At 40.2% G+C, this 21,728-nt stretch overlaps 2 protein-coding genes and 1 non-coding gene across 4 annotated transcripts in view; 2 read left to right on the top strand and 1 right to left on the bottom strand.

Moving 5' to 3' along the window:
- Positions 1–12,436, top strand: part of dpy19l1l (dpy-19-like 1, like (H. sapiens)) — a 52,644-nt gene extending 40,208 nt beyond the window's left edge. The window contains exons 16-22 of one of the 2 annotated variants that reach the window (XM_007900885.2): positions 1,724–1,785; positions 2,356–2,380; positions 4,018–4,137; positions 5,353–5,527; positions 7,035–7,134; positions 10,449–10,574; positions 12,036–12,436. In XM_007900885.2, the coding sequence (XP_007899076.1) occupies positions 1,724–1,785; positions 2,356–2,380; positions 4,018–4,137; positions 5,353–5,527; positions 7,035–7,134; positions 10,449–10,574; positions 12,036–12,204 (777 nt within the window). In that variant the 3' untranslated portion in view covers positions 12,205–12,436. Of the gene's footprint in view, positions 1–1,723; positions 1,786–2,355; positions 2,381–4,017; positions 4,138–5,352; positions 5,528–7,034; positions 7,135–10,448; positions 10,575–12,035 lie in introns of those variants that run through there. The other variant, XM_007900886.2, reaches the window with a different exon arrangement.
- A 2,600-nt stretch (positions 12,437–15,036) lies between these two features.
- The window catches only part of bmper (BMP binding endothelial regulator), an 81,101-nt gene continuing 74,409 nt past the window's right edge, over positions 15,037–21,728 (bottom strand). Inside the window, exons 14-15 of the mRNA XM_007900882.2 lie at positions 18,523–18,653; positions 15,037–15,758 (exon numbers count right to left, since the gene is read on the bottom strand). Of these exons, the coding sequence (XP_007899073.2) occupies positions 15,577–15,758; positions 18,523–18,653 (313 nt within the window). The 3' untranslated portion in view covers positions 15,037–15,576. The remainder of the gene's footprint in view (positions 15,759–18,522; positions 18,654–21,728) is intronic.
- Positions 16,240–16,311, top strand: trnam-cau. The gene has a single exon. It is a non-coding gene; the product is annotated as a tRNA-Met (tRNA).

Raw genomic sequence — 21,728 nt, 5'->3', positions numbered from 1 at the left:
TTGGAACATTTGGAGAGCTTGTTCTGGTGATTCCTTACAGTTTGATTCTTCCAATTGCAGCAACATAGCAACAGCTGCTATTCCATGTGGCATGCAGCTCTTCATATGTCATTCTTCCCCAACATACTGCATTGTCTTTTAATGCTACCCATCCCTGGTGCTTCCTTCTGTTTGCTGTTCATACAATGTAGGTAACTTGCTTGTATTCTCTGCAAGTCCAAAATGTAACATTATTAAAAAGAAACATCAACTGGTATTTTCTTGCCTCCTTCACATTCTTTTGGCCACTTCCTAAAGCTGCCTCTTTTACTCCCAATTGGCAAATATTCAATGCTCCCTTCCCACATAATGCCTTTACAGTTTGGGACTATATGACTAACATTAAGTTCTGTCTCACCAAGCCTATATTATCCTTGGCTCCATGGATTTAAATAAGACCTCCTGTCTCAATGATATTCCTCCTATTATCTTCAAGAAGAATATCAGGACTTGATGCTCACAGTCTAGGCAGAGTCACCCACTGCTCCCTTACTGGGAGAGTGCTGCATTTTTGGAGTCCTGTTTTTTGGGGACAGCCGGGTGTCTATGACACATGCGGAAATCCAGTATCCAAACCAAGCTGAGAATTCCATGCATTCCACCTACACATGGAAATCACAGAGATGAATTGCTGGAATCAAATCTGCACTCTTTCCATGGAGGGACACCTTACCTAATTCTGGAAAGTATTGGGCGCAGGTTGACAAGAGCCAACGCTTGGGGACCCCAGAGTGTGCATTGGGGTACTGCTGGAGTCTAACCAGCTAAAACTGCATAGCTTGCCATTGATATTGCTGTCCGGCAAGCTTTCCCACTGCTTGACAAGCTGCGACCACCCTACCCATTAGGGCTTTGGCTTGTAGGGTTAACAGGAGCTGAGTGACTCCCTGCCCCTGTGACTGGTCTGCACTTGTAGGTCCTGCCAATGAGCCAGGCAGGCTGTGCTGTCATCAGTGGTGCCCTGGAATACTGAGGACTTGCCTGGCTCAGGAACCGGACTACCAAGATTTGTGGGATTTTGCTATGTCCAAATTGACTGTTATGTTTGCCTACTAACACACAATCGCTACACTTCAGGACAATTACCTCGGAAGTGATTTAAGATGTTTTAACATTATACATGTTATATCAAATGCAAAGGTTTTAATACTGCTTCTGCAAACTTTCCTTTGTTCCTTCCAAACTTCACAGCACTTAAGCAGGCTGAAGTATTTGTTCGTTGAGTCATAATGACAGCAGTGTGCATTGGAGTATAGATGCTGCTAATGCTAATGTAGACGAATGAGCAAGTGCAAGCGATGTCAGTTTGAATGTTATAGTTATGGAACCCACAGATCTATGTATGTAAAATCTTGTCATTCATTGAGGCAATAAAATAAAATGACAATTTGTGCACTATATTTTTAGTTAATGGTATGTAAAATGTTACTGGAATCCTTAATTAAGAATATACTATTCATTTAATATTTAAATCTAATCTAAAATGTGAAATGGATTTGTTATAATAGTTAGTTCTCAAATCGTTTTAAATTTAGGTCCCTCCCTTTTCAGTATAGGAGTTTAAAAGATTTTTCATCAGTTGTATTTTGTGTGCTTATTAATTTAGCTTTTTGAACCAAATCTTGAAAGAAAATATTAAAAGTTTCAAGACACGCTAACTCACCATTTGGTTTCTTATTTACAGACACTGAAGGAATTACTGGAATATTTAAAAGAAGAACATCAGAATCAACCAACAGATACAGTGTAAGTAGACTAATCTACTGTTAGGATATGAATTAGGCTTTCATATACTATATCACTTTCAATTAACTGATTAATAAGTGACAGTATAGTAATTAACATTGTCATTGAATTATGACAAAAAGATAATTTACCCCAAATAAATTCCTTCAAAGTCATAATTTCAATATAGTACCATAATCTAATCATACTTTAATAATAATAATAATCCTTGCATTTGATATAGCGCTTTTCACGTCTTCTAGACGTCCCAAAGCGCTTCACAGAATATACTGTAAAGTGAATTGACTGTATATTTGTGGGTGAACGCGGCAGCCAATTGCGCACAGCAATGTCCCACAAACAGTCGTAGATTGAAAATGACCAATTTATTATTGCTTTTTGTTTTGGAGGGATTATTATTAGGTGTGTGGAGTAAGAAAACTTGCCCAAGGTTTCGCCCTGTCTGGAATTGAACTCCGGTCTCTCACTTGCAAAACTGAGCTACAGCACTCCACTACAGGACTCCACTTTAGTACCAATAACGGTTTATAAAATTGTGTTACTTAGTAATTATTTTTTATTTTTTTATAGAAAGAAAACTGCACAACATGGAGAGGTAAAACACTTTTCACATAATCGATGAACTTTTCAGAATTATTTTTGATATTATTTTGATACTTAAAGTCATACTTCTGGAAATCATAGTAATACATATCTGTTAACATGTATTGCTCAATAACAATACATGTCATTAAATACTCCCGTAACAGTAAACTCCCAGCTTACACGCAGTATCTCCAGGTATCCAGAATTTGTACCCCGCCCACCCCCCTACCAGTTTACACTGCTAACTGGCCTTCAACGGCCAGGGATACCGACTTTCACTCAGTTTGAATCCCATGAGTAGAAGAAAGTTTATTTACAATCACCAGTACCGGCATTTAATGACATTTTCAGCACCAAAAAAGGCCAGCGTCGAAAAACCCGGTGAATGTCAGCATTGTGACGACATCTCTCAAACCAGTGTAACATGTTGGTCAAAGTCTGGAACACTTTGGTGTCAGCATGGCTCAGTTGATAGCACTCATGCCTTTCACTCAAAAGGTTGTGAGGTAAAGCTCTTCTTCAGGTATTTTATCTCAAGTAGTCTAGACGGGCAGTACAGTCGTTTCAAAGTACTGAGTTTGAACCCACTAATCTCAAACTCAGACATGAGCCACTCAAAGTTGAATCACCAACCACTGACAGATTCTGTAAGGAAGCATAACTGGTTTGAGTCAGAAACCTCAAATCAATAGAACCCTATTATTAGAGGAAAACACTGCCTTCTCTGCTGGAGAGACGTGTTCATTGTTTTACCACTAAAAACAGAAAGACTCCTATAGATTTAGGTATTTTGATTAAAGCCTTTGAAGAAGTTGGTGCTCAAGAGACCACAGCTCCAGGGACCCTTCTTTAAAAAACTGTAGGATCCAAGTGTTAGAGCATCCTGTTCAATGACCCAGAATTTGTGGATGGTTTCTGTTCGCCTCCCTCAACATCTATTGGCTGTGATTAGCACAATAGCAAATTACCTAAACCTGGGGCAGTCCAGTCAAATGTGCAAGTATTATCTGTTGGAAATGGATTTCTTGAAAAGAAAAAAATGTTTGTTCCAGAGCTTTCCAACTCTTAAAGGAGAAACATTTCTGCTCTCCTTCTGTTTCCACTCATTCTCAAAAGAAAATAGAGGAGCCATACAGAGGAAGCAGTAGTCAATGTGCTGATCTACACATAGTTCCTTGATTGCAGTTCTCTCCACAATGATACTTTTCATACTGATAAACAGACCGGTGTCCTTTCCTGTCATTTCCACAGCAACATTAAGAATAAACTGAGTATTGTTGGCATACAAAAAGCCTTCCTTCAATCTTTGGCCCATATTTACACTTCAAACGTACAAAAGCAATCTGCTGATTCTGGAGCAGTCTCAGACCCCGACATTGTTCATGAAAAAATAACAGATTGTTATCAAGCAGTAGCTCTAAGCTTAATAATATATAGTATTTCCATTTGATATTGCAGTTCTTTATGCTAAAATGTCTGAAAATGCTTCACACAATTAGTTGCTTTGAATATTTGAAATTATAACGATTCAGCGGAATAATTGCTATCTTTAGAAATGTTTGTACTAGTAGGTCAGACTATAGAACATTTTAATAAAGTCACTTTGCTTATAAATCACAATTAAGATGTGTTTTTGTTTCTCTACAGGTTGTCTATCATGCTTTTCAATTACTAGCATTTGCAGTCCTGGCTATTCTCATCATGAGACTCAAACTTTTCTTGACACCTCATATGTGTGTCATGGCCTCTCTAATTTGTTCCAGACAGGTAAAATATATTTTATTGTTGGGATTAACATTACAACCTCTACTTTGTTATTTACTACTCCATCTCTTTATTTTTAAAAATGTAAACTAAAAACAACTTAAAGACACTCTAGCAATACTTAAGGCAAATTCGGGTGTTTTTAATTTATTTCAGTAAAAATATATTTAGTGGTCATTTCTGAACTGTTGCCTTATGATCTGGTCCCATCAATTCACAATCTGCAATTGCAAGCAACCATTCAGGAACATATTTTTTAGGCCATAGGTGTTTTGTAGTGCAGGTATCATGGCTGAAGACATGCTTTGTATGAGAAGCTTTAATGTTTAGTTTCCATACATTTACCAGATTAACTTCTCACAAGGTTTGTGAAATCATACACTTTTGTGATTACTTATGATTCGGCCGCTTGGGATGTCCTCCCAATGTGAAGCCATTATATACATGCAATTTGTTGTTGTTGAATGAGAACCATTTACATGCAATTGGGTCAATGGCACATCAAGTGTAAGCCATGTTTAATATATATGCACAAAGGGAATTGCATATTTTCTTGGGTTATCCAATTAACAATAAATGAAAAGGACACATTATTAATTGTAACTTTACTCATTTTTATTTTTAATCATAAGTTAAGGGTAATTCCTATAATTCCCTTTGTACACCTGTAATTGTAGAGTCCTGTAGCTCAGTGGTTAGAGACTCGCCTCACAAGCGAGAGACCTGGGTTCGATTCCTGGGCAGGGCGAAACCCTGGGCAATTTTCCTTACTCCAATATGCCTCTGTTTTCCAAGAAGTAAGTAGGAACCCGGTTGTTAGTAGATTGGTGGTTCGCTTTTCCGGGGTAATAATTCCTTCAAAAAAAATATTAATTTGGTCATTCAATCCATGCCTGTTTGAGGGACATTGCTGTGCATAATTGGCTGCTGCACTTTGCCCACAAAATTTAGTCAATTCAGTTTACAGTATAGTATGTTCTGCTAACCACTTTGAGGCGTCTCGAAGAAATGATAGGCACTATATCAAATGCAAGGATTATTATTATTACACGTGGTTTGTACATAATAGACCTGATTATTTCTATCCAGGATCCCTTTTTGAACCATTTTTCTTTGCTTTCTCTCATATTCCTTATGCTGTTCGGCAATGCAAGAGTAGATGTGCTGGAATGTGATGTCTTACATTTTCTTTTTTACCCCTGCTCTCCTTTTCTAAAGCTTTTTGGCTGGATTACAACGAAATGGCGTCACCAAATAATTGTGTGTGGAATACTAGCAGCAATGGCTATCCAGGGAACAATAAACCTGAGGGCTCAATGGAGCATCATGGGAGAGTTTAGTAATTTCCCCCAGGAAGAACTATTAGAGTGGATCAAAGAAAATACTAAACAGAGTAAGTTATAAAGTTGGCTTCTGATTTAAGACGTTTTAAAAATTATTTTGCTTTAAAATACCGTAGGCTAAGCTGAAAGTACGTTCAAAGTACATTTTCTCCAAAAGTGTCACGTGAGCATATTATTGAGTGGGGCTGGGATTACTTTGCTATTCTTCTCTCAGTCCCTGTTCCAGCCCAAATCTCCAGAAATTAACGCACTCCGCGACACTACCAGACACTATGCTATAAAAATGCATGTTGTTGTTGTATACATTTTAATCTCTTTCAAGTCCTGCCTGAAAACTTTTCTCTGCGACCGTGCTTACAGCCACCTCCCCCCTTCCCCTAGCTCGGAGTCAGGCTCCGCCACTTTTAAATGCTCTGAGACGCTACTCTGCGTGGAGGGTGCTATATAAGTGCAAGTTGTTGTGTTGTAATCATCTGTCGTGGAGCTAATTTATATGTCTAGCTGCAATACTTATTGACATTTCAATATTACAAATGGTATAAAAATGGTTAAGAATATTAGTGCTTGGGAATGGAATGTTTTTCTGTTTCAGGCATCCAGTGACCGTATCATTCTCTCCGAAGGCAGGTATAGGACAGTCAATTATAGAGCCCTTCTTGCTAGCCTCAACAATTGCCAGAGCCCAAAAAGCACCTTTCTATTTCTCATCTTTTGACCTCTCTGACTGAGGTTGCCACTTTGCACAAAATTGATAGCAACTGTGTGCTATGAACCTGCAAACTGCCCAAATGCAATTCAATTCAAACTTCTCAGAACCAGCAGAGAGAGATCTTTTGCCCAACATTTTGAATGGAATCAAAACCAAATCCTAGAAGTGAAAAGACAGCATCATAACCACAAATTTCATTTGTTTAGCGCTTTTTACCTCAGGAGGATGTCCCAAGGCGCTGTATGACCCACTATGCTAGTTACTCCCACTGCAGGCCTGAAAGTTTGATGATGGGAAATTTGGGGGGAAATTTGTGACATTTCATACCAGATTCAGTGTGATAATTATCAGCACAACTTCAGTGCTAATTATTGATAATTTTGGATTTCAACACCCCTGTGACTCCCAATTTGAAAGGTACTACATCAAATTCAATATTTATTATTATTATTAAAGAGGCCAGAGTAAGAATGGGATGTAGCGTTCAAATGCAGAGCTTAGAACACATGTATTAAGTATATGCATTAGAAGAATTAATGAAGTTGACGCGGAAAGTTGGAGAACAGAAGTATGTTGTAATCTACTTCATTCATAGACCCAAAGGTGTCTCCATTTCCAGTCTATTCGTGCAATTAAAACATGGTTCATCATAATACAAACACAATTTTAATGCATGTTTTGTCAAATGTGTGTCTGCTATCAAGAGAAAATCCTAGCCCGCTCAAGGGTTTAGTTACGTTTCACTTTATTTTGAAATTGAAGAGCACTAGCTTTTTAAATGTACAAAATGTACACATTAGTAAATCTAATACAATGACACACCAGATTACACATTGCTAACATTACAGATGCCGTGTTTGCCGGAGCAATGCCTACAATGGCAAGTGTTAAGTTGTCTACAGGACGGCCTGTTGTAAATCATCCACATTATGAAGATGCAGGGCTAAGGTTAGTTGTCACCAGTTTTTTTATCCCTCAGTTGTCATCAAAATAACATCAGGTTTGCAGCAAGACAGTAGAACAAGAGGACATCAAAAGATCGATTTGGATGAATAAAGCCCAGCCCATTCTACATCATTCCTCCAGAATACCCACCCTCCTGTCCCCAATCACATCACATCAACAACCTACTTTTTAAATGAGTCCAGTATCCTGGCCTCAACCACCCTTCCTGACCACCTGCTCCATCATTAATTACCCTCTGGGTAAAGAAAATTTTCAAGATATCGGTCCTGAAATTGCCCTTTACAATTCTAAATCTATGTCCTCTTGTTCCACTGTCATGGTGCATCCTAAAGTATTGATCCTGGTTTACTTTTTCAATCCCATTTAACATTTTATACATCTATGGGGTTCCCTCTAAGTCATCCATTTGTGACCATGGTTCTCTCTGTCTCTTAGTCCTTCTCGATCTCTCTGCCACCTTTGACACTGTAGACTACTCTCTTCTCCATCGCCTCTCTTCTCAGCTCCACTTTCATGGTTTGTCCTTGCCTGGTTTCACTCTTACATTTCCCATCGTTACCACTTTATATCTAGTAATGGCTTCTCCAGCCCTCGCATCATCACGTGTGACTTTCCCCAGAGCTCAGGGCTCTGTCCTTGGCCCTCTCTTTAATATTTACATTCTCTTGCTCAGTGATATCATTCACAGGCATGGGGTTAACTTCCACCTACCTGTATGTGGAGCTATCTTTCTCTCTCTCAACTCTTTCTCTCTCTCTGTGCCTGCACCCTCAACTCCAGAGCCACTGCTATCCTGACGGATTGTCTGTCAGACATCAAGTCCTAGATGAGAGCCAACTTTCTCCAGTTGAATGTCAACAAGATGGAGGCCCTCCTACTTGGCTCCCTTCAGCAGCGCCTTTTCACCTCGGGCGCTGACAGCAGCACTATTTCATGGATGCACACTCTACCTCACTGAACCAGTACGGAATCTTGGTGTCTTATTCGATGCTCGACTGTCCTTTAAACCCCACAAATCCCATATCTGTGCTACTCTGCAGCTCGTGTCCTATCCCGCACCAAATTCCATTAGCCAATTTCCCCATCCTCCCCTGCCTCCAGTGGCGCCCCAGCCTCCATAGGGTCAAGTTTAAGATCCTCGCTCTTTTAAAGCCATCCACGGTCTTGCTCCCTATGTCTGCGACCTACTAATGCCTTACCAACCTGCCTGCTCCCTCTGCGCAGTGGGCACTGGCCTGCTTCATGTCCCCCACAATCGGCGGTCAGGTCTCCAGCCTTTCTGTCCCCACCCTCTGGAACTCCATCCCAGAATCCCTTCGCCTTGCACCCTCTCCTCCTTCAAGATCTGTCTCATCCTCATTGCCCTCCTCTTAGGGCCTAGGCAGCCCTCTTATGTCACTGAGCAGAACTGTATGTAGTACTCTAGGTCCAGTCTGACCATAGCACAATACAACCTGATTGTGACATCTAGAAATCTAAAATCAACTGATTTAGCGCATAGCCCTGCATATCCTGACCCTTTTTTTGATATAGTGAGCAACGAGTCAGCTAACACCCCAAGATCTCTTACAGCTTCCCCCTTGGTAAGTTGTATCCTATCCATGGAGTTCTTGTGTTTCCTATTCTTGGATCCTATATGTAGTACCTTGCATTTATCAGTATTAAAATTAATTTACCATATATTAGCTTCTGTGCAAACCCAATCAAACTCTCTTTGTGGGATCTTTTGCTGCCTTCTCTGATTCCAATTCCCCTCAATTTGTTGTCATCAGCAAATTTTGCAATCTTTACACTGAGTCTGTGAATCCAGGTCATTTATATGAGGAACAGGAGAAGGACCAGGACAGACCCCTGAAGTATGCCATTTTATACCTCTCTATTTTGACCTAGCTCCCGAACAAAGACCTCTGCTTTCTTTCCTTGAGCCAATTCTTAATCCATGTCTTGTCCTTGATATCAAGTGACCACTGTTTGTAAAGGAGTCTTTCATGTAAGAGCATAAGAAGTAGGAGTAGGCCATTCGTCCCCTCAAGCCTGCTCCGCCAGTTAATAAGATCATGGCTGATCTTCTAACCTAATTCCATTTATCCTCCCTATTCCCATATCCCTTAATCACTTTAGTTTTTAAAAATCTATCAACCTCAGTCTTGAATATGTTCAAGGACTGAGCATCCACAGCCTTCTGGGGTAGAGAATTCCATAAATTCACTAGCCGCTAAAGGGCTGACCTTTAATCCTGAGACTGACCCCTAGTTTTAGATTCTCCAACCAGGAGAAACAGTCTCGCTCTATCTACCCTGTCAAGACCCTTAAGAATCTTATAGGTTTCTATAAGATAACCTCTAATTCTTGTATATTCTAGAGAATATAGGCCTAGTTTACTCAACCTCTCCTCGTAGGTCAACCCTTCATCCCAGGAACCAACCTAGTGAACCTACGTTACACCCCCTCTAAGGGGGTGTTACTTACTGGTCATGAATATAGTATTACAATTATAAATTATTGTTTTAAGTTAATTTGTAATTTATCTAATCCAGTTGCTGAGTTGTTATGTTTTAAATACCTCCTAGACCTTTTATTTTGTAGCTCGTGCATATAGGTATGTCTTCTACTACTGAATGCTGTACTGCCTGCCCAAACTAACATTGATTTCAGAAATGTAATGTGCCCATGGTTGAAAAGTGCCTTGACTTGTTCCAATGAATCACATGGTTTTGAGCTGAGAATTTATTTTCATCCAGTTATAGTCCCTCCATGCTGCAAGTTTCTTTGGCTTCAATATACTGTCATTACAGAAAACCATGATTACAGTTTACATTTAACTTTGCATTCATCTAGTTGATGATGTTTTGAGAATTACTTAAGTTTCAGATAAAGCAACACGACACAGATGAAATTGATCTTATTACTGCATCTCAAGAATTCATGGTTGCTCTTATCTTCTTTCCTACAACAAAATTGCACCATAAATGCAAAATGATACTGCGTATAACACATTAAGAACACTCAAAGAAAAGTTTGAAAACACTGGAAGCAATTTGATCTTTCAGCAGGGTTTTGGCTACTAATCATAAATAACAATTCTGGCCATCTTGTCCCTCCATAACCCTGGGCATTAAAGACAATTGTACAGAAATCTGGCTTTGACCTGCAATCCTCCAATGTGTTTGTCTCAGTACTGCAACTGAGTGGTGCCTTTATACAGAAGGACATAAGGTGAACCTAAAATATTTTAAGACAACGTTCATTTGCCATAATGCCACACGATGATGTAAAATCTTTTTGCTCTCACTTAGGGCCAGAACAAAGCAAGTGTATGCTATGTATAGTCGGAAAACAGCAGAAGACGTGAGGAATAGACTCGTCAGTTTGGGAGTGAACTACTTTATTTTAGAAGACTCTTGGTGTACAAGAAAAACAAAGTATGTTTGATTTAAACCTTGTGTTTGTGATATGATATCTTTGAGAAAAAAATATTTCTGTAGATATTTGATTCCTTTTTCTCTTTATCAAATAAGGCAAGAACTAAAACATTCTGTTATTTATTCAACTTACAGAGGAGAGCTGATTATCCAAACTAATAGGGAACAGCCACAACGCAGATAAGCAAACATTTTGGATATTTGGACATCATGCAAAATGCAAATTGGCTACAGTTCCAACTAAAATTTACATTAGGAGTTGTACCTGTCTGACACTGGAATACCACATTGTGCCAGCCCTTTTTTTCTCTTACTCACTCTGTCTCTTGCTGCCTCTCTCACTCTGCTTGACACTCACCCTGCCGTGCACAGTCTCTCACATCCTAGCCTTCCCTCTCTCTCATTCCCACCCTGCCCTGTTTCATCCTACTTTTCTTTCTCTCATGCTACCCGTCTACTAATCTGCCTTTCTTTCCCTTCCATTCAGTCTCTCTCTACATCTCTTTCACTCTCCCTTCACTGTTTAATAGTACTGTAAATATAAAAAAAATCTACTACAGCAAAAAAAAATGTTGAAGTTGTGTACATATGTACACAATGAAGTTGTGTACATATGTACACAATGACGTTGTGTACATATGCACAAAGTTACTAAGAGGTGCACTTCACATCCTTAGCAATGTTGCCACATGCACTTGACCAAATCTTTTTTTGCCAGTATTATAGAAGTGTCCAATTCCCATTGGTGTCCAATGCAGACAAACAGATTTAAGGATAATTGCTGTAGGCTGTACACTGTCCAACGCCTTGGGACGTCCTCTCGACATGAAAGGCACTTTACAACTGTATTCTTGTTGTTGTATGGTATATGCATTTGTCTGTTTCACACAACTAAGGAAAAATTTACATAGATTCTGTGAGCTTGATGTTTTTTCCCCAGCCCTTTTTGGATCATGTCCTAATCCCATAAGAAGCTTTTTTGGATAATATCCTTTACAGTAGAATTTCATCTTGTGTGTATCTTACCAGTCATAGCAACTCACTATAATAACTCACACAACTCACTAAGCTACAGGGCTCCTCACTCTACAGATTATAGTGAAAAACATTCCATACTTACAAATTGGAGAATTTTATTAAGCTAGACCAAAATATGCCCGTCTATTGAATGCCACTAAGTTTACAATGTCAGTAGGATTTGTTCTGTTGTCTGTTGCTGTTTGCTATTAAAACCCAATTCAACCCCAATAGTTTAACTTGTTGCTCCATTGTTTGAAAAACTTAAAAGTTGTGACCTTTGTTTTGGGGGGGATTGGTTCAGTCTAATGTGTACTCGGTTGCTTATAAATGTACACTATACTCTGCTACTAAATGTATTTTGACGAAAGGTGGGCTACTGTAAAATTATCTCCAACAGCATTTCTTTTCAAGTTTAATTGATTACATTGTTCCTTTATACAGACCTGGCTGCAGCATGCCGGAGATATGGGATGTGGAAGATCCCCAAAATGCCAACAGAATTCCCCTGTGCACGATTCTTTCTAAGGCACCTGGTCCTTTTTTCATTACTATGTTTCAGAATGACATTTATACAGTCTTGAAAGTGAAGAAAAATTTAAGGTGGCAATAGAAGCCCTTGGAAATTCAGATGAATTTATATCGCCAGCTGGTTGAACATTTCTGTGCCTATGTAATGTCCAGTATTGCTTGAAAGTGGCAACAGGAGTTGTAAATGAAGAGGCCTTGCATGAACAAAATATCAGAATATGATCTTCATAAGTGTTCCTTTATAAGCTGTATTTTCATGTTTTTTATGCAGTTATGCACATGTGATTATTTTGAATAAAAATTTTGTGAATAAAGTGGTGAAGCTTTGTCATTGTTCATCTTCACAAATGTCTTTCCAACCAAGCCAGATATAGATTGTCTCAAGTGGAAAATGGAAAAGACATTTTTTATAGTACGTTTTATGCCCAAGTAGATGAGTCTCCTATGAGACAGCCTGACAGAAGATTAGGTTAACTCAAACTTGATATTTTTGCTTTTTCCCTGTAGACAAGTTTCACACTCCATGATAGCACAGTTGAAACAAGGAAATTAGCTTGTGGAGCTCATCCCAGTATTTCAATAATGTAAACACAATGCACAGCAAATCACTGATGCAAAATGATAGATTATCCATACAAAGACCTGTTCACATCACCTGGATCCAATTAACTGATTATATCCTTCCCACTGTTCAGCCAGTTTTGCTTCCTATCGTCTATTTGTAATTTCCATTTGTTATAAGGAAATAATGTACACTTTGCCACATAGTTTTAATGGAAAACATGCTATAACTCTTCTGCAATAGAAAACTATTCAATTATCCATTTTCAACATTGGATGATTGATTTGGAGCTTACAATGGAGCACTGATTTGAAAGTTCACTGATCCATACAGATCATAGATCTTGCTCAATAAAGAATGAATGGCAACGGGAGACCTATATATAATACAAAATTACATTTGTAAAGCACCTTTCACATTGGGAGAACGTCCCAAGGCTCTGAACAGTCAGGGCTTAGGACCGGGGAGGGGGGGGGGGGGCAGGGAACAGAGGGTAGGAGGGTGGATGAAGGCACGTTCGAAGAGGAGATCTGGAGGAGTGCTTGAAGGAAGCAGAGAGTGAGGCGAAGGAAGTGTGGGATGAAGTTCCAGAGGGGGCAGGCCCGACCTCCGATGGTGGAGCGGGCTGGGTGGGGGCCATGCAGCAGGCCTGCTGAGCAGAGGGAGCGGACAGGTTGATAAGGGGTCAGCAGGTTGGAGATGTAGGAGGGGACAAGGCCATGGGCAAGAAGACTTTTCTATGAAATGCCACGTTCAATAAATATGTATTACATAATGTATGTCTGAAATTATATCTTGGAATAAAGAAAAAAAGACTGATAAACAGACAATAATGAGTCTAGGATTTAGGTCACTGTGGCATGCAGGCAACCAAATTTACTCTTAATGGAAAAATATGGAGACGAAACATGACCCATGTTTTTGAATTAAGGAACTGGACAGTGAATGTAGAAAAAGATAGGTCTTTAATCCTGACAAAACCTCATGTATTGCATTCGCCCACAAAACACTCAATTACTGCAATTTAATGTATTTGGGATGTCACAGAAATTCAAATGAGGTTTGACCAAAGTTGTACAGTTTGAGCATGATTTATGGGGATTTAAATTGAACCGATTTGGCAATATAGCCCAGTTTGCTTGTCCTGCTTGTTTATTGCTATGCACTCTATTTGGACACGGTGAAAAATGAGTCAGCTGAAAACCAAAGGTCCCTTTCAGCTTCCTCCTAAATTCAATCCCATTCATGGATTGGTGGCAGGTTCTCTTGATGTATTTTTGTTAAAATATTGTTAAACTTTGAAATTGCACTAAGAAGGAGTGTCCAGTAATTTTAATCCAAATGTACCACCTCAATGTGGGCTACATCAGAATTGTCTAAATTTGAAAATGGCAGTTGCAGACTTAAATAAAACCAATCCAAAGACAGGTAGAACGTGTACAATTACTACAATGTTTTTTCTTATAGGTCAAAAATGCACCATTGGTATGTTGATTAAAACAACTGAGTCCTGTAGCTCAGGGGTTAGAGCACTCGCCTCACAAGCGAGAGATCTGGGTTCGATTGCCGGCAGAGCAAAACCTTGGGTAAGTTTCCTTACTCCACACGCCGGATAATAATTTCTCAAGAAAAAAAACAATATTAAATTGGTCACTTCAATCCACCTGACCTGAATACTGGGCTGATGGATGTCAATTTATAGTCCTAGCTTCCCTGCTGAAAACAGGCAGTGCTGTGAAACTGTGTGGATGAACAAACTTGACGATTAGAATGACCTACTCCTGTTCTCATGTTCCTAATAGCAGAAATCCACCCCACCAGACAATCCCAGCAGAGAAATAAAAGTAATTGCATGAGAAAACAAAGCTTTTATCAAAATCAGAAACATCTCACATTCTTTAATGTTACCAATGGTCTTTGGAGTATTAGAACACATGTGAAACACTGCTGAAAAGGCCTGAAAAACATAATGGCATTAAGTGGCAAAACATCAGGCTCAGTGGTGAAGGGTGAAGGCATCTTTGGTTGCAGCAAGGAAGGGAAACTTCAGAACGATCCTTTCTCCACACATTCTGTGAACGCTGTTTTGCCCGGGAGATACGCATGGCCTTTGGATCATATTTGAACTGAAGGGCATTCAAGTTTGAAATGGTGGTCACACAATAAGTTTAACAAGATGACAAATTCACAGCACATTTATTTGTCCCTGTTTTCTATGCCAGAACATCACCTGCTGAAACGATAGGTGGACAGCAACAGAACATGTCCTGGAATTCAATATAACCACACTCTGTTCTAAATGCACCATATCTTCCTGCAGTTGCAAAGTTCTGCCCTACCCTCCCCCTCTCTACTGCCAAGGTTTTTGGACATCCCTGATGATTGTGGCAATGGCTCCTTATACACTATTTGCACTGCTAATCCTACAACAGAATAAGAATTGTCTGTCTTTGAAGTGTTCACGTGCACCCTGACTCAAAACAGCCACGAGGCACTAAACACTCATTTCAGAATCAGCTCCAAGGCAGATATTTGCCAACTTGTCCGATCATGCAGTCACAATGCCAAGTCCCTTGCCTTTTTAAACTTTCAGAAAGATTCTTTTCTCTCAAATGCTGCAGAAAAGCAAAATAAAGGATTTTGTTTGACTTATTTTAGTCCATTTTTCTTTATATTAATTTAAAGATTTAGTCTGTTTATACACTCAGCAAGTAGTTTACATATTTTCTCTACCAGTAAACTGGCAATTGCCTCATAATGAAAATATATATACAGTCCTCTTTTCCTTTGTAAACTTGACGTAGATATGGATACATACAAGTCCTTGAATGGAGGGTGATGCAAAGCTGTTTCCTAACCATCGATATTGGTCACAAGTTCTGGAGTCCTGAGTTATCGACGAGGACAAAGGGCAGGCTTTATACACCTTCCTTTGTGAAGAACCAAGCTGGCTGGGCAATGGCATCCTGCAACACATGGCTTACTGCAAGGACCAATATCATTCCAGTTCTCACAGGTCTTGGTGCAGCCGGGACCACAGGTATCATAGACAGCTCCATGTTTGCACTGAGTAGCTGAAAGTTTAATATGTAAAACAAAATCAGCATCAGCATGAATATAGGTTTCCTACAGTTACTTATAATGGAGTGAAAGTATATAAAAGACAACAGTGATTACTGCAGCACATATTGCTCTTTTCTTTTTCCTTTTACAATGAGATTTATCGTTTTCTTTAAGGTTACCTTAAGACAGGACTTATATATTATGCCTAAGATTTTCTTGATGGAGGTGGGGAGGGGAGTGGAAAATATTTTGATCAAAGATGTTAGTTCTCAGAGATAGTGTACTTTCCTATTCCAGGCATTCGTGTCAGCAATGGGTAATCCCCAGTGAGCATTCGGGCTGGAGTCAGCTGGAGCACAGTCAGAAGCAAAGGAGAGCTCCCACTTCACTGAATCAACAACATCCCGTAACCTTAGACTCAGTATGCAGCTCTGACTACACTAATATGATAAAGTTTTATTTTTTTCACCCAGTGATCTCTTTCAGTCAGAGAGGCCTGTAACTCAGTGGTTAGAGCACTCGCCTCATAAGCGAGAGACTTGGGTTCGATTCCCAGCAGGGCGAAATCTTGGGCAAGTTTCCTTATCCACCTGCCTGATAATGATCCCTCAAGAAAAAAAAGGAATACTAAATTAGTCACTTCAATCCATGACTGTTTGTGGGACACTCCTGCGTGCAATTGGCTGCTGGGTTTCACCCACAAAATATACAGTCAATTCACTTTATAGTATATTCTGTGAAGCGCTTTGAGACGTCTAGAAGACGTGAAAAGTACTATATCAAATGCAAGGATTTTCAAGGATAGAGTAAATACAGGGACAATTGTGCTGCAGTCTTATTTCCATGAAGATGTTGTTGTTGATCTAGTTTTAGACCTCAATCTTATTTCATATACGATGCTACCAGGTAGAGAAACATTCTTCCCATCTGTCTGGGCTGGATTCAATTCCTGCCCCCAGAGGAGAAACACTTTGTTCTCTGATCTCTTACCTTAAAGCATATTTGGGTAAAGTTAGCAGCATTTTGTAACAATTTCAACACAATCACATCAAACTCATTGTTCTTTTTCCTACACAGTGATCTCTTTCAGTCAGATTAGAAAAAACTCATTTGTTCTTGTTCCTTATCATTAGTCCTAGTAATCCTCCCAACCTTTAATTATCTACCTCTTCAACCACACCTGCCGTCTCCTCCCCCCTCCCACTCAGCGTTCAACCCCTTTTTGTGAAACGCTCTGAGACATTATGCTACGTGAAGGGTACTGTATAAATGAAAGTTGCCGTTAGTTGCAATAAGATTAGATGTTTCCTGCAATTTTATCAATATTTTTATGGTCATTCTAATGTGACTGCCAATTTAGGGTTAGTTTTCTGCTGGAAGTCCACACCTACTAGTGTCTGGGATTGGACCACACCCACATGTTGCATTGCACCAACCTTAAAGGCATTGGTTAGAGGAGGCATTCCTGCAATCAGGAGGATTTGAACTCTCAGTTCTGGAGCTCACTCAGTGTGCTAACCTGTTCCTCAGTCAATCCTTTAAATCTATCAGTTTTTTTTCTTTTTTGACACTAAAACAGATATTCAGGGACTAACTGACTACACCACCTCTTTTCTTCACCGGCTTGTTTACAGCACATAGAGATGGCAATAATAATAGTTCTATATGCACAAAAACAACATATTCTGAGAGAACAGCAGTGGCCACATTTACTCAGCTCCCTTTAAACCAATGCTGATATTATATTAATGATCTGGACTTGGGCATAGGGAGCACTATTTCCAAGTTTGCAGATGATACCAAGTTAGGTAGGGAAGTAAATAGTGAAGAAGATTGTGACGGACTGCAGGCAGACATACACAGAATGGTGGAATGGGCTGAAATGTGGCAGATGGATTTCAATGTAGATAAGTGTGAGGTGATACACTTAGGTAGGAAAAATGATAGGAGGCAGTATAGGCTTGGTAGCTCAATCTTAAGGGGGGTGAACATACAGAGAGATCTGGGCGTTCAAGTAAGCGATTCATTGAAGGTGGCAGAGCAGGTAGATAGGGCAGAAAAAAGGGCATTTGGTGTACTGAGCTTCATTAGTAGGGGCATAGAGTATAAGAGTAGGGAAGTTATGCTTAATCTGTACAAAACACTGAGGGGAGTTATTCCTCACTTTATTGGATTCCTCTGGATTTATTGGTCACACATTTCATGGAGTACTGCTGGAGTACTGCATCCAGTTCTGGGCACCTTACCTCAGGAAGGATATTAAGGCACTGGAAAGGGTGCAGAGGAGATTCATGAAAATGGTACCAGGAATGGGGAAGCTTAGCTATGAGGACAGGCTGGAAAAGTTAGGACTTTTCCCATTAGAGCAGAGAAGGTTACGCGGGGACCTGATAGAGGTCTTCAAGATCACGACAGGCTAGATAGGGAAAAGCTGTTTCCGCTGGTAGATGTGTCTGTGACTCATGGTCACAGTCTTAAGATTTCTACCAAAAGAAGCAGAGGGGAGGTTAGAAGAAATGTTTTCACTTAGCGAGTTGTTAGAATTTGGAATGATCTGCCCGAAAGGGCATTGAAATCCGATTCGATAGCAGCTTTTAAGAGAGAACTGGATAGGTATCTGGAGAAGACAGGTTTGCAGGGTTATGGGGAGAAAGCTGGTGAGTGGGGTTAATAAAAGTCAGTTGCTCTGTCAAAGAGCCGGCACAGACTCAATGGGCCGAATGGCCTCCTTCTGTGCGTAACATTCTATGATTCTATGATATGATATTCACTTACCAAAACAGTTCTGCTCTGGCTTCCAGCGGACTTGGATACCGTCTCTCTGGCAGGCTCGAGAATAAGCCATCAATGACTCACAGTAACAGTTCTTGTGTATGGGACACTCACACATATCCGTGACACAGGACCTGCAAGCAAAACAATTGCATTGAATAAAATTAGGTTTTATCTGTAACATTTACATACAACCACATTCATCAATCGTTTTCCCATCCACTCTCACTCTTAGTTCAATCAGGAAGGTAGGGTGGGAAGTGTGCAAACTTGTTATATAAAATCTGCCATTTAAAATAGCGCTTTATCACATCAAAACATCTCAACAGCGCTTAACCAGGTTTTTCCTGTAAAGTGCAGTGTAAACAAACACAGCAGTCAATTTGCATATAGAAAATTGATCTATTGATTCTTATTGATTTGGAAATAAACTGCAAAAACAATTTTACGTCTAACATATTCCTGGTCACTCAAGCCTGACTTTCAAAGTCTGAAATAACAAGCTATTGAGATGGGCACAAGCTGTTACCAGTGGCGTGCTTCCCTAATCGTGCCCCACATCAGGATTTGAATTCATAGTCCAAGCTGATACTCTAGTTCAATAAGAGGGAGCACTGCAATCTTGCAAGTCCTGTCCTCCAGATAAGATATTAATTAAACCAGTGACTCTTTGCCTTTTTTTCAGGTGGATGTTAAAAACATCACTGTTCAAAAATAGAGGGGAGTTATTCCTCACTTTATTGGATTCCTCTGGATTTATTGGTCACACATTTCATGGCTGTTTGTGGAACTTTGCTGTGTGCAAAATGGCAGCCATATTTGTTTATAAAATACACAGTCACTACGACAACAGTGAATACATTGAGATATTTACTTTACAGTAAATCCTGTGATGGGTACTTTTAGACATCCTCCTAACATGAAAGGCGCTATATCAAATGCAAGGATTATTATTAATATTATTATGTTCCACGTGCTATAAAAATGAAAGCTCTTTCTTGACAGAGCAGTAATTGGGCATGCAGCAAGCAATACTGAAAATCACTCTTGAGTTTTGTTTTTATAGAGTGAAGAAGGAAGCAAATTCATTAAGGTGACAAATCTTCGGGCTGAATATCTCCCCTCTTCCAATACCCTGTCCAATTATGGGTATCATCTATAACATATACAATGTCCCTGTTGTGCAAGGGGTATTTGCAGCGATTTCATTCCAGAGAGTGTAGGTTTGACAAGAAAATCTCAGGATTGGGAGAGAATGTGCCTCCAGCAAGACCACCTAAGTAGGTAACATGATGCTGCAGCAGGGCTGAGCTGCCTCACTGGAGTAACATTCTTGACGGCTCTGGACCAGATGAATCTACCGCACCCTCTAGTGGGCTTCCTTTATAATGTAAGAAACATTACAACCCCATTCTTTACACTCAATGCTGTGGTATCTAAAACATTGAAATGGTCCAAAGCACTTTCACAGGTAACTATTGTTAAGTGTAGTGACTGATTAATATAGGCAAATGCAGCAGCTAATTTGTACACAGTAAGCTCCAATAGTGAAGCAATGATCATTTTTCCTGGAAGATTTCTGGCTAGCACACTGGGAGAGAAATTCCCTTATCTTTCCTAATAGTGGAATAGGATCTTTAACATTTGCTGGAGGGAGCTAAGGAGAGGAGGGGAAAATTGGCTGAAAGCATGGTCAAAGAGAAAGGTCTTAAGGCAGCTAAGGAAGAGGCAAGGGACTGAGTTCCAGAGAGAAGGGCAGCTGCTGCTCCCAAACGTTTGTCCTGATCTCTGTTCTGGACAACATAGATTTATTCTAAAATGCCCTTTGTTTTAGATCCCTGGACCACCAGAAATAATGTCCACCCTGTCTTACCTCCCATCCTCTCCAATAGATTCCATGCCTGTTTGTGGGACATTTGTGGGAACAATCTGAGTCAAAGTCGATCCCTGGCCACTGTGGAGTCCAGCAAGCATGATGCAATTGCTCAGCATGGTGTTGGTGCACGCTAAGCTGTCTTTTTTCTCTTTTTTTTTTTTCTCTTTGACCGTGCCTTCAGCTCCCCTCTCGACTCTCTTCCTCCTCCTCGCTCCCTCCCTTCCCTCCCCTCACCCTGACCATTTCCCCCCTCCTCTCTCCCTCCCTTCCCTCCCCTCACCCTGACCATTTCCCCCCTGCTCGGGTCATGACCCAACTGTGCAGCGCCTTGGGACGTCCTCCTGACGTGAAAGGCGCTCTATAAATGGAATCTTGTTGTTGTTGTTGTTGTACATGCGTACAGTACAGTTCAAAGAATTGTTATTATTGTTTCAGACCAGGTTCATATTCGGAGTTCGGTAAGCCAGGGGGTGACTGAACTTTATGTCTGCATTTGTTGAGCCTCCAAACAATCCTATAAATAGCCCAAAGTAAATGGCATAGAATATGGTAATATGTTCTCAGGTAATCTGCATTAGAACAATAAACTATGAAGACATGAAATGCTACACGAATAGAACCTGCCACGATAGGCAAGGCAAAAAAAAAAAAATCCTTTCAACTACCATGTCACCACCTTCTGGAACCCCTTCCCTCCATGCCTCCATCTCTAACACGTCCTTAAATCCTACCTAACAACCTATCTCTTTGACCACATCTACAGTCACTTCTCCTTTGCTCGGCATCCACCTATTTTTGTGAAGCACTTCAAGACGCTACATTGGGCGCTAAACGCTCCAGGACGCTACCCTGTGTGAGGGGCGCTATATAAATGCAAGTTGATGTTGTTATTTTGGTTGTGGTTGTTCAACGTTGATCGTTTGTTGGTAAATAATAATCCAGTCTTTGCTGCAGCAACAACAACAACTTGCACGTATATCGCACCCTCCACCCAGGAAAACGTCTCAGAGGACTTAACAGTGGCGGAGCCTGACTCCGAGCTGGGGGGAGGTGGCCATAAGCACAGTCGAAAAAGAAGGCTTTCAGATGAGACTTGAAAAAGGGGAGAGACGGGGAAAGGCAGAGGGATTGAGGGAGAGTGTTCCAGAGTTTCAGGGCGTAATGGCTGAATGCGCGACCTCCATTGATGGCGAGGAGGTAGAAAGTAGGCATTTACAGTTTCACACAAAACAGGCTTACTTTGGCCCCACTTTTCAGGATTGAATTCACTCAAGAGATCAGATAAAGCAGCCTTAAACTTATTTGGATGCTTCAATCAATCCTTCTCAAGTAA

Source organism: Callorhinchus milii, unplaced genomic scaffold (assembly GCF_018977255.1).
Source record: "Callorhinchus milii isolate IMCB2004 unplaced genomic scaffold, IMCB_Cmil_1.0 Scaffold2, whole genome shotgun sequence".
NCBI classification, from domain to species: domain Eukaryota; kingdom Metazoa; phylum Chordata; class Chondrichthyes; order Chimaeriformes; family Callorhinchidae; genus Callorhinchus; species Callorhinchus milii.
Note: the sequence above shows the minus strand (reverse complement) of the source record. Positions and strands in the feature narration are given on the sequence as shown.